The following is a 13,058-nucleotide window of genomic DNA, read 5'->3' as shown; positions in this document are numbered from 1 at the left end:
CTTCATCCAATCTGACTAAGTTTGAGCTATTCTGCAAAGAGGAGCTGGAAATAAGAAGAACTGAAAGAGAGGTGGAGACTAAGTACAACTCTATCTTTTTTTATGTAAAACTTCAAAAGGTGCTGTGTTCACATGTACTTGTTTGTGGTCGGCAAAGTTCAAGGGGTATGAATGCTTTTGAAAGACACTGTGTAGACGTTTATGTGATTTGGGCTGCATATTAGAATCTGAATGCAGTTTCAGGTATACTTTTCATTTACAGTTGAGCCACATTTCACTTCATCTCAACAGTTGAGTGATTTTTTTTATTTTTTTTTGCATTTTTTTCTGTAAAAAAAAAAAAAAATCTCAGACTGAAAAAGACTTTACTTTTAACTCTGAATATTCTCCCAGGATGGAGTGTGAGTAAAATATTTACATGCCAAGTTGTTCGGCATCTCATTTGTTTGACAGCCTCGCTGCTAACAGCTGCCGACTTTACCATGTCAACATCACAACTCATTCATTTTGTACTGTAGCTTAAGCAAACTACATCCCTACTTAACACAAAGACATATTCAAATTTTTTTTTTTTTTTTAAACCTCCTGAAATTTGCAGTTCAAAAACGCTAAAATGAAGCACCAGAAATCACTTAAAATGAGAACAGAAGTGTTTGTATCAACTTGTATGTTTTGGCCTTTGTCTCATGCAGTGAAGACCGGAGTGGGCTGATATTGGTTCCCTAGAAACTGCCGCCCCCACCCACTTCACCATCTACAGTCAATCGGCATCCTGATAATACGTTTTAATCAGATTATCACCCTTGACCTATATTAAATATCCAACCTCAAATTGAACTTAATTCTCCACGTCTCATCAAGCGTATAATCTGTCCTGTCCAATTGATCGTGACCTCAGTCTGAGCTTATATTTTCCCTATGCTGCAGGGATGTAAGCCTTTTTACAGACATGGTAAAGACCCGTCCCTCTTGATAGACACATCGAGTGTCTGATGAATGCAGATTGATGGCTTGTAAAACAACTCGGGTTACGGAAGAGGCTTTATGTTCAGCAGTAGCACGAGCGTACAGGAAATTAATCTGATTCGACGTAATGCCCGCTGGTAGTGATAGGAAAAAAAAAACAGCTGCTTTTCTCTGTTCCATAACAAATGATGGCATTTTAGCGAGACAAATTAAAACCCAGCTCACAAACACGAAGCAAAGACGAACAGATGCTGGATCAGCTCTGTGTGAAAGACGGAAGAGGCGCTGTCGAAGTGACATTCAAGTGCAGCCAGGAGACATCTTGAGGGTGTTTGGAAACAAACAAATATGGCACCGATTCAGAAACTATACGAACAACAGCTTCCTGGAAGTGAAAAGTCAGGGATATGTACGCCCCAAACAATCATCTAGTCTCCGCTGCTTTAGATTTTGCATTTCATCGCAGTCAGCAAAGGAAAGTCTTTTATTTTCGCTCTTTTACTTTCGAAATAACTGATCACGAGAGGATGCTTATGACTCTGACCTGACATTAGGAAGGGTAAAACAACAACGATAACAACAAAGCAGAAAAGATAGCTACACTTACAAAGACAAGCGATAATAATAACCAGGAAGTATCTATTAGGTTTCAGAATCCCCCGGGCCCCCACCTCCTTGGTGAGCATTTAAGATGGCAATGGGGAAGGCAGCAAGCAGCCAAATTGCCAGCAACCACTGCCAAAGCAACTGAAGAGCTTTTCAAAGTGAATAGATGAAATATCAAAGATTGGAAATACTTCCACTGCCTGAAGGACTTTCATAAAAGACTCTAACCAAGCATTTACCCCTAATGGTGCTGTAGCAGCTCTGAGTTTTTCTCTCTCTGTGTGTGTGTCCATGGACAGGGTACGTTTTATTGAATAGACCACAGGTGAACTGGCTCACAAAACATATTGTAAAATTGGTGCATATGGTGTAGAAAAGACTACCAGATTTATCGCTTTGAGGTCATCTTAAAAAGATGTCTCAAAATATTAGTTTGCAAAAAAAAAAAAAAAAAAAAATCACTACTTGTAACTAACTACTACTACAATTACTACTAATAAAGTACTCATGTTGCACCTCTCCAAACAGAAGTCGCAAAGTGCTGCACAAGATTTAAAATAATTAAGAGGACAAACAAGTAAAAGCAACAAATTAAACTTGCAATTAAAATGACATCTCAGAAGAACAAAAATCCTTTGAACACATGTAAAACATAGCTTACTGTACACAAGGCATGGGTTACCTGCTTATAAACTCCGTTTTTAAAAGACATTTTGGAGATAAACATGAGTTTGCATGTCGGAGACTCAGGAAAATCAATAACCTGACCGACAAACCTCAACCTCAGCTAAATGTGTGGTGTGGCCTGGAGCTGACCTTTTCAGCCAGGTGGGAGACGGGTTTGGAGATTTGAGATACTCTTCAAAGGAGATCCCAGAGTAGTTATTGATGGTCTTCTATCAATGTGGTCTCTTTTTTTAAGGTTCTGGAAAGAAGTATGGCTGCAGCCTTTGGAGCCATCTGTAGTGAGTGTAAGCTTTCTTGGCTCAGATGAAGATACAATGAGTCACAGCAGTCTAAATTTTGCATGAATCACTATCTCAAGATACAGTACATTATTTGATTAACTTGAACTGATCTTCGTGAGACTCAAAAGCTGCATTTAAATTTTTTAAAAACTAAACTGACATGCTTACTTAAGATAAAGTGATTATTGGAAAAAAAATAAAAAATTAAAATTAAAGGATAGGTCCGACTTTACAGCTAAGACTTCAGTCCCATCCGGCATTTTATATCTTGCAGCTTGTATGTAAAATTGAGTTTAGAAGGAAATAAATAGATGTATAGATGCATAAGAGGGAAAACGAACGCTATGACAATGTTCAAAGAAAACAGGAGGATTCTAAGAGTGGATCCCTGGTGTACTCCAAAGATCATTTTCATTCATATCTGTCCTGCAAGTAATAGTCAAACCACCTTAAAACATTACCAGAAATGATTTGAAAAGCAATGATTTCTGCAGCAGCACAGAAAACAGGAATGCTATGACGTATTAGCTTCTGTAACAGGAAAAAGTGCTCTACTTAAGGCCTCGGAAAGATTTTCCTTCCTCTAAAGCGGCGCTTGGGAAAAATGCACCGGGATAAATTTCCAGATTTTCTAAAGTGAACCCATTCAGCAAGCACATCCAGAGATTGTCTTGTCTCTGCAGCTTCAAAGACCGAGAGGCACAAAAGGACGTATCAGAGCCGTTTGATAAGCCCACATCTTATGGGCTTACTGTCACACATGAAAGTACACACACACACACACACACACACACACACACACACACACACACACATAAACACAGCCTCGCTTCGGCCACTTGAGTGCCTGTGAGGTACAGGCCGCCTTGCCCACACTGCATCAAAGTGAGGACAATCCTGTGTGAAGGCTCAGAGTAACATGTGAGCAGCAGAAAAACCTGTTAGCTCAGAGTTAGTTATCAGGCTGAGGTGGATGACTGTGATCCACCACATCATCATCTGCCCAACCCTGAACTCTAGAAACACGTATTAAAGCAATGCTGAAAATGAAAAGAAAGAGATAAACGCTCAAAAATAGACAAACGTGTATGTGTAAACTTTTACCATGAAACATTTCCCAAAATCAAAAACGGCCACGACAACTTAAGAGTTGCTGGCATGCAGCTAGAGAACAAGTAACTTAATCAATCCACAGGAAATGCGGCAGCTTGTTGCTGACTGATTGTGGAAATAAGCATCCAATCTCATATTGGTGGAATCCTGCAGGCAGCCAGTTTACAACGCACGCAGCAGCTGAGAAGAAAGCCATTACCTGATATCCTGAATTGCCACTCATCCTTTTTTATGTTTTTTTTTTTATTTTTTTACTTTCACTGCCACTGACAATTCAGTTTGTAGAATTGAATGCCGTTTCATGGAGAGATTTTATCCTCCGCGCACCTTCTGTGTTCAGAGTGTTGAGAGTCATTTCTTTATTTGACACCAGATTAAGTTGGGAGAAACCTCTAGAGGCAGGTTGTACTGTTCAAACTGTCGCTCCAGGTTGATTTTGTGAAGGGAGTTTAACTGACGTAGCGTCAGCAGGTGATCGAGGAGACTATGAAAATACAGGCAAACGCAGCTTGGTGCAGATTTTGCATCTTTTATGCCTGTAGAGAGAACACAGCTGGTACACCAGACCTAATCAGAAATGCTTCTAAAAATAGGGAGACCCCGCTACCAGTGGGTGCAATGCATTCAGTCCTTGCCAAAAAAATATTTGTTGCTTTTAAAGACGCTCCTGCACTAAGGAAATTTGCAAAAAAAGCAAAACAAACATATAGATCTTTGCAATCAGAGTGATCCTCTTGGAAATACTTGAATGTTTGTGCAGCATTGAACAGATCAGTTGAAACACTGGAAATCTTCTTTAGGGTCTGCACTTCTCTCAAAAGCTTCTTTCCTCTTTGAATCACCAGCGTAGTCTTTTCACTTGTTCAAGTATCATCTTGCCTCTGTGAAAACAGATGGCTGAACTCTGGATTTAATGGCCTGTAGCCCTCATAGCAAACTTTTCGAAGCTGGCTTTGGCAGGAGGCAGAAGACGTTTTTTCCAGAAGTACGCTAATGGCAGCTTTATGCAGCTGACACTGTCACACCGGGCAGATGTCACACAAAACTGCTGTTCCTCGATCTGGCTCCTAAAAAGCTCACTTGGAGTGGTTACGGTGCCTTGCAAAAAAATAAAAAATAACTCGCACCGCTTAGATTTGCAGATGCTCCCACCTCAGCTGTGAATCTCTGCAACTACTTGAAAGTCACTATGGGCTTCTTGATTATTGCTCTCGCCTCGTTTCATGTAGGTGGCCACGTCTTAAGGGTTTTAGCAGGTTAAATGACTTTCCAACTTCATTCCTGACTTGTCTGGTGGATTCTTTGGTGTTCTCCATGCTGGTTTGTTCATGAATATTCTCTGGCAAAGATCTGAGGTCCGGACAGAACAACTGAATTCATGATAACTACACACAGGTGGTGTCTGTTCAGGAATGTGATTGACTGGATTAGGTTTTATTTAGGGAGGGCTACCCAGTGAATTTTCAATGAAATACACTGAAGTTTATGGATGCAATCTGGCGAAATGTGGAAAAAAGTTCAATGGATAGAAATCAGTTTTGTAATATGTAGGGATGATGCTGTAAGAATGAGCTCACATGACAGCGCAGCGATTATTCCTAAATGCAACCCAGTACTAAATGTGAGGCGTTTAAAAGTTGCATTGAACTTTATTTACCAATACAACACTGAACAATACCCCCAAGAGGGACAAGACAAATGAAAAAGGAAGAAAGTGTTGGCAGGTTTTCCTCTCACCTCTGGCGTTAGAGCATTGTTGTCTGTGGTTTGGCTGGAGAGCAGGACATGCGTAAAGCCCTCCTCCTTCCTGACCACAATGTCTCTGAATCGACAGTTGCTCTCGTTCTGTCGCACGTTGTACCTGAGCCGCTTGTCAAACACGTAGCCTTTCTCCTCCGCCAACTTCCTCTTCACTGAGCTGTGCAGATGCATCTTCCCGTTGGCGAGAGGGGAGCCTGACACGGATGAGGGATGACAGAAAAGATCATTTGTATTTCTTTCCCAAGGAGTTCGTATTTGACAACTTATGATTAAGCTCCATTTGCTCTTTTTTTGCAGCTCAGTGTGACTTCAGCTCTTTTCGTGTGATTTTTGTCAAACACATTCGAATTGGTGGTGGTGGTGGGTGGGGGGGGCAGTTTACAGAATAATTTTTGTTGTAACAAGAAAAGAAATCGCTTGCACATCTACGCTGGAGCAGAAATTAGCTTTGTGTTCAGAGAAAAAAAAAAAAAAAGATAAAATAAAGAATCACTGTTATCTGAACCTGCAGTTTGAAGGACAAAAACTGACCAGTTGTTTTTCTACTGAACTTTACTTCACCCTGTGTTGAGTTTGTCTCTTAGACAAAGAAAGTGAAGGAGCATTGCTGTGAGTAAACATGTATTTTACTTCTGGATCAGCCTCTATATATTTAGCTGCGTCTCTCCTAGATGAAGCCACAAAAGGAGCTACTCCTGCTTCAAACTTATGTCTTTAACATATAGAAACTGTCCGCACCTGCACACTCACAATGATGTATTCCACCAAAGTAATGACACAATGCAATAAACTGTCCACTGTCGCTTCACGCTTCTTTAGGAAGAGGGATTGCTACAAAGAGAGCCATCAACCACCAAGTGTGTTTTCTAAAAAAAGATAACACTCCCTAGTTGATATAGTTGGTTGAAATAACTTTAATGAGATGCTTCTTATAGGGACCTACCAGTCTCTACCATTAGTCTTGGAAAAAAAAAAGAGTGTCCCACCCCTCACTCTTAGCTGTGAGATTTTTAAGATATCTTTTGAGTTTACAGCCTGCTTCAAGTCTCCCCATGGCATCTCCATTAGATCAAGATCTGGGGTTCAACTCCACACAGATCTCTGCCTTTCGATAGAGAGGCAGAGATCTGCCTCTCTATCGAATATTTGGGCTATACCAGTAGCCCAAAATACTGGTATATTTTGGGCTATTGTCGTCTCTATTGCATTTGCATATTTGCAGATGGTCTCACATTTTCGTCAAAAAACACCCTCAGATACACTTCACGGTGGATTCTATGTTTATTGTGCTGTGCAGGTTCTGCAGCAGCCAAACAGTCCAGACCACGATATATGAAGGTCTATGCTTCTCACCTGGTTTGAGATTATTTTCCAACTATGCTTGTTTACACAAAAAAGCCCTCAGTCCTGTTGTGCAAATAATTCAGACTAATCTATCCAAAGAACATTATTCTAGAAGTCCTGCTCTTTGAGGCATCTCATTGTGTCTCATTATGCTTTTCACTCTCACTTAAGCAGTCAGGAGCACACCATCAGCAAAATGACTAAAATAAACTTCCTTCAAAATATTTAACACAGACCATTTAATCACGTGCACCTGATGTGATAAAATTGTGTGTAATTTCAATTACTCTAAGTGGGAATACATGTGGAGCTGTTGTAATTGATTGAGTTTCTTTTTTATATTTCATTAACATTTTCAATTTTCTTCGCTTATTTCAATTAGATTTTTTTTTATTGTTGTTGAAATAGATATTAAACGTTCATAAATCCAAATGTGTTAGACAAACACACAGGTGTTGCATGGTGTCCTATATTTTAATGTAAATGTTGAACAGAATCATCCAATTTCCTACGTCATTTCTTATCAATTTTGCTCTATTATGATTCTCTTTAATTTTCTTTTTCATGTCTCATTGTGTCTCAAATACGCAACATCTGGGGGATTCAGCTTCAGCCTAACATTATGTAAGAACTTGGGAGGAAACTGAGTCACTTCTGAATGAACTTCATAGCACATCTGCATCATCTGAAGGCTTTTTCTCAGTTCATTCTCTGAGGTTTCATGGTGGACTTCAGTGAATTCCAGCCTGATTTCATTAATATTTAAGAGCTGCAACCTTGATTTGTAGCGCAGTTTCACTGAGCAGAGGATTTCCGTCAAAAGCACAACCTCAGCTTATGACATAAAAAAACCCAAAAAGAACAAAGAACAACAAGTTTAGCAAGGAATACATGTCTTATCCAAGAACATCTTGACATGATGTGGGAGTACACAATAGCACAAGAGCAAAGTCACTCAGGAAAAAAAACACCACTTCCTTCAAAACAACCCATGCGGTGAGGCCTTTTCACTGCACTGCCAATTCATCCAATATTCAGAAGGATGACTTTAAAAAGCATGTTTTTGACAGATCTTTTTTTTTTTTTTTAAGAAACAATGACTTGATTTCACCTCTGAAGTCCTTTAAGAATATATATTTTTTTAAATTGACAGCATTGTTAAGGACATGGTTGTGTTCAGCTGGCGGTGAACTGGTCCCTCGATAGTTTGTGACAAAAGTAGCGTGCCTCCAGAAGAGTCTTTAATTGGTCTTAAAGGTGAATTATGTACTTTGTGAATTTAATTTTTGAACCAAAACCAATGAGATTTTATTGCCTACGAGAATTTATTTTGAAGCTGCAAAGTTTTGAGAATTTATGAGATTATGGACTGGGTGAGAACAATCCCTATAAAAACAATAAGGAAAATAATGAACATTCTCCATAAGCATGCTCTTTTTTAACACATCACTTGTCCTGCTTCCATTTAGATATTCATAGAGAAATAGATATGTTAATGTCTATGCTCATTTCTGATAATAAATATTTGTTGTGACTTTAAAGATTTGGAACGTTTGTGTCAAGTATTGGCAACCATATACAGTTTGGCACTGCTAACATACTGCAGTGGATTAATGAGTGTTGAATGAGATGAGAAAAGTATTCTTCTGAGGATTAGGAGATTAGGATGTATAGTGGCTGTCAGAGTGACAGATTGCTATAAGACAACACAATAATGTGAACCTATTAGCATAAATAGAATGTTAAATGGATAAACACCTGGCAGACAAAATATTTATCTTGGTAAAGCATGTTTAAGTTCACATTCTGGTGCACCTGCTAACTGTGGGTAGCATATGGAAACTATTTGATATTAAGGGAGACCTTTTAAGCTTTCTTGAAGAGAAAGTTTATTTAGCTGACAGTTATATTAATGCTATGATTCCATGATTAAAAGGGAAAACAAGCAAGATGGTAAATGCCTGAACTGCTGTCTTTTCCTATATAGGTTTTGGTTAGCGAAGGGCCTGGAGGGGAAATCTTACGAATTGGGAAATTAACTACTTTAGTCATTTTTTCCCCCTAAAAATCCAATCTCTAGGTTTTTTACTTTATTTCTTTGTTTTCAAAGTTAAAGCAGCTACAAACCAATGTAGCACCAAGAAATAGAAAGATAACAAATTGTCCAGACTTTTCTTTACACATCAATACAAAAAAAAAAAAAGAAGAATCCCTGTTGATACAGATTTTTTGCTAAATCAAAAAAAAAAGAAGAGAAGACTTGTTCAGAACAGCAGTAATGATTAACTACCATGGATCAGACCCTGGACTGTGACCCAAGAGTGAAATTCAAAAGGTGTTATCACCTCTCATTGGGAGCTTTAACAAGCCCCAGTGTGTAAAACCACAGCTCTCTACATTATAAATGTGAGGCTGCTAAAGTATTCAGCACTAAGCTTTATCATAGAGTACATCGATTATCATGGAATAGGAAAACTCTGTCATAGAGGGAAAAAAAAGCGTTTTAGAAATGTCAGCTTTAAATTGCAATAATTGGGGGAAAAATGTGATACTTAAAGGATTTTTAAATGATAACCTACTTCTGTCTTATTTTCAGCTTCTTTATCGATCAGGCTACTCAGAGCTTTTAAGCCTATGTGGACGTTCATGCCATGTAGTTGGATTCAAACAGATGGATGAGATTAATAACTTGGGTACATATAAATGTTAAAGTTTTCTTCATATTAGATTTGTGAAAAGCATTGACTTGGTCAACTTTTAAGCAACATAACTAAAAACAGTTCTGGAAAGCCTTTTATGGAGACTTGATTGCATGAAAATGCTTAGAGGGAAATTCTTCCAAGGGTAAAAATATTTGTTTGTGTCCCGACAGTTAAAAACAAAATAATAAAAAATGACATTAATTCTAGAAACCCAAGAAATAATGTCGCATACCCACCAAATTAAATTAGCTGGCAATGTTTTACCATGCTTCTGGACCAGTTCAGAGAAAGCAGTCTGTGCTCGATACTTTTTTGTGAAAAAATACTCAGCAATACAGTTAAAGGGATAACAAAAACTCCAGAACAGCAGTAAAGCTTCATTCAAATCATAAAGCTTATAGTAGAAAGGTATGTCATACAGTTTCGACTCTCCTGGAGCCTGCGACGGGTTTCTTTCTGGACTTATTTTGTATTTTAACTCTGTCCACATTCTTACACTCTTACCAGCTTTCCCTCTCAGTATCAAACTTATGTCTGATGCTGTTGTTGTACTGTTGGGATGGTGTATTTAGGCTGATATGGGGAGTTACTTTTCTTTTTCGTTTTGCATGTGGACCATAATGTCCAAATTTTGGTGTCCTTTCACAAGACCACCTTCTTCCAGTTGTATTCTCCAAGTAGTTTGTGACAAACTCCAAGTTGGACTTTTTATGTTTTCTTTCAACACTGGCTTTCTTCTTGCCACTATTCCTTAAAGGCCAGATTTGAGAGCTGCATAGTTGTCCTGTTGACAGGTTCTCCCACCTAAGCTGTGAATTTCTGCAGCTCCACCAGGATTACCGTGGGGGTTTTTACCCTTAGTATGCTACCAACAAGCATCAGTGCCCACATATCCTTTCTCATAATTTTCTGAATGTATCCTGGTGAATATATATCCTGTTTCTGTGCACCAGTTCTTTCCCAAGGAATTTTAAAAGCCTGTAAATCTAACTATAGCCATATATTTGAATGTAATTGGTGGAGTGAGCTATCTGTCAAAATATTACACCCACCTGTGTTTTGTACATCATTAATGACAAGGGGATGATGAACTGTGACATAAAGCGAAAAACCAGCAGCAGCAATAATGGATGGTTAATATTTTTGCCACAATCTTCGCTAGGTGTAATTTGACAAAGTACAGAGTTCAACTATTTTATTTTCCTGGAAAAGGTTAAGTTCAGGAAAAAACTATTAATTTTAATTTATGTTTTATGTTAGACTATGTAAAACTGTGTGAAAAAAGAATGACATATTTCAAAAACACAATATTACTAAAAGTGATTTAGGACAGTTTTTTACTTGGCTAACATTTGCTGAACTCATTTTTAGCATCAATTCCCATATATAAAACAATAAGCGGCTGAAGCTAATGTGAACGTTTAAGGATCTACAATCGAGCGATAACTTTATATAAATGCTTCCCAACTCCATTCTTCAAGAGCGGGCTTCTCTGCACATCTTAAATGTGTCCATCTAATTCACTTGACTCGGCATGTTGTCAAGCTCCCGAGAGACCTGGAAATGAACCATCAGCTTCCTCCAGGCGCCTTGAACAAGGGAAACATCTATAACATGCAGGACACTAGCCACTGACGATGACATCTCTACTTTACAGGCAAACAGTTTTTCATTTTTTTTGCATTAACCACCAGCAGGGCAGTGTTGTGTTTGTGTTGTGGACTCTTTTGTGAAACAAATCAACTTTTTAAAAAATGTAATCTTATCTGGGCTTACCATATAATTTGCTCAGTTAACATCTTACCTAGTTCAGTAGTGAACTGTGGTCCAGTGGTATCTTTTTGTCCTAGTTCTGCTTCCCCCCTATCTGAAGGCAGTCTATGTGACCTTGGTGCTGTGCTATACGCAAGAGGCTCCATCTCTCCGTTCTGAAGTCCATTATGAGGAACCCTCAACAGGGCAACACAGTGAGGCCCACTTGATGGATGAGCCTTGTATGTCATGGCTTTGCTCATTCTCTCCCCCAAAGGAGGCTTCCCAGCTCCAGAACCTACTTTCTTCTGTTTATGAGAGAGTCCCGACCCTCCACTTCCAATTCCTAAAACGGGTCCTACTCTCATCCCCACAGCTGGACCGCTAGTCCTTTTCTTCTTACGGGCTTCAGACCGCGCCCGGGAGTTTTCTGTAGCTGAGTGTTGGCTGGTTGTGAGCGGCTCCCCGCGGTTTTTTGGGATCTTGGGTCGTTTGTGTGAATGCCACCTTGAGCTGTTGAACTGGTCGATGAATTCCTCGCAGTGCAGCAGGTGATGCTCCGGTTCCCAGGTGTCCTCCTTACGCCCGTAACCTTTCCATCTGATCAGGTACTCCCACTTGCCCTTCTTGTTTCGCCTCTTGTCCACAATCCGCTCCACCTGAGGGGAGCACAGATAAAGCACATTAGGGTTGGATACAACAAAAGGTTGACTAAAATATTTCATCGACTGTTCAAGATGGCTCCTGTGTGCATGAAAACTACATTCCCCACCACTTGGTGCTAATATTAGGCTGGTAACAACTGCACCTTTTTGGAGAACAGCAAAGGGTTACCAAAGTATTTAATATTTCAATATGACTGATGCAAAAAAGGAATCCTTTGTGTGGATTATGACACAAATGAGTATATTGAAACCAAGCTATTTTCATCTCGCCAAGATGAAAATATCTTGGGGAGCACTGCAGAGGCAGGCAATCTGCCCCTCCACTTCCTTGCAGAGGGGGACAGAACTATCATTAGAACCAACGGTGAGCTGCTTCTGGGAGTTTAAAAACTCTGGTAGCATAGCTACCTCTTTAGTCAAAAAGGCAAAAGCAAAAGCAAAAGCAAAAGCAAAAGCGTTATTCTGAGGAACTTCGCTGATTAGGCTGACAAACAGGAAAGGCCAAACGGTGCTGGTAATCCTTGATGCTAGCTAATGTGTATCAATTACCCATTAGAAAATAAATACACAGGCAACACATATAAATACCCTGCACCATGACAACCCTAGCAGCTGATCACAGCAAGTCTATGTTCCTCTGTGTAAGGCATGTCCTGGTATAAACATGTACATTTTATGGTGTAATGAAAGGAGTTATTGGGTATGGTGACAGATGCTGATAAATGAAGAGAGTCATGAACCACTGAATCTGCGACACTCACTTTGTCATAAGGTCTGCCTACACTTGATCTACCCCAGCTTGTATACAGGGAACCCAGGCACACTGATGAACTGAGTGGTTAATTAAAAACACAAAGAACTACCATCAGGATACTTTTTACGAATTGACCCTTAAACACATATCTCCTTTATCCTCATCTAAGCTTAGATCAGAGACTTCCTCACCAGCTACCCACGAGCCGGTAAAGCATGCCCACTTTGCTTCCTCACCTTGATGCTTGACACATCCGAGAGAGTTAAATTCCAAGATGACACTAGAGTGGCGTGACTTATTACTGGAGGGGATGACTCAGCACACATGAAGGAGGTTCAGGAACTGGCACGGCAGCACTCCGTACCTGCTGCTCAACACCAGCAAAGCCAAATAGATGTAGGTTGACTTTAGGAGACAAAGGCAGGAT

The 13,058-nt window shown here is 39.6% G+C and overlaps 1 protein-coding gene across 1 annotated transcript in view; it reads right to left on the bottom strand.

Annotated features, from left to right (window-relative positions):
• The window catches only part of LOC103136549 (chromodomain Y like 2), a 34,051-nt gene that overhangs the window by 4,333 nt on the left and 16,660 nt on the right, over positions 1–13,058 (bottom strand). The window contains exons 2-3 of the mRNA XM_007549850.2: positions 11,265–11,871; positions 5,391–5,608 (exon numbers count right to left, since the gene is read on the bottom strand). Coding sequence (XP_007549912.1) covers positions 5,391–5,608; positions 11,265–11,871 — 825 coding nt within the window. The remainder of the gene's footprint in view (positions 1–5,390; positions 5,609–11,264; positions 11,872–13,058) is intronic.

Source organism: Poecilia formosa, unplaced genomic scaffold (genome assembly GCF_000485575.1).
Source record: "Poecilia formosa unplaced genomic scaffold, Poecilia_formosa-5.1.2 Scaffold33, whole genome shotgun sequence".
Lineage (NCBI taxonomy): Eukaryota > Metazoa > Chordata > Actinopteri > Cyprinodontiformes > Poeciliidae > Poecilia > Poecilia formosa.
The sequence above is the reverse complement of the archived record's forward strand: the minus strand, read 5'-3'. Positions and strand labels throughout refer to the sequence as shown.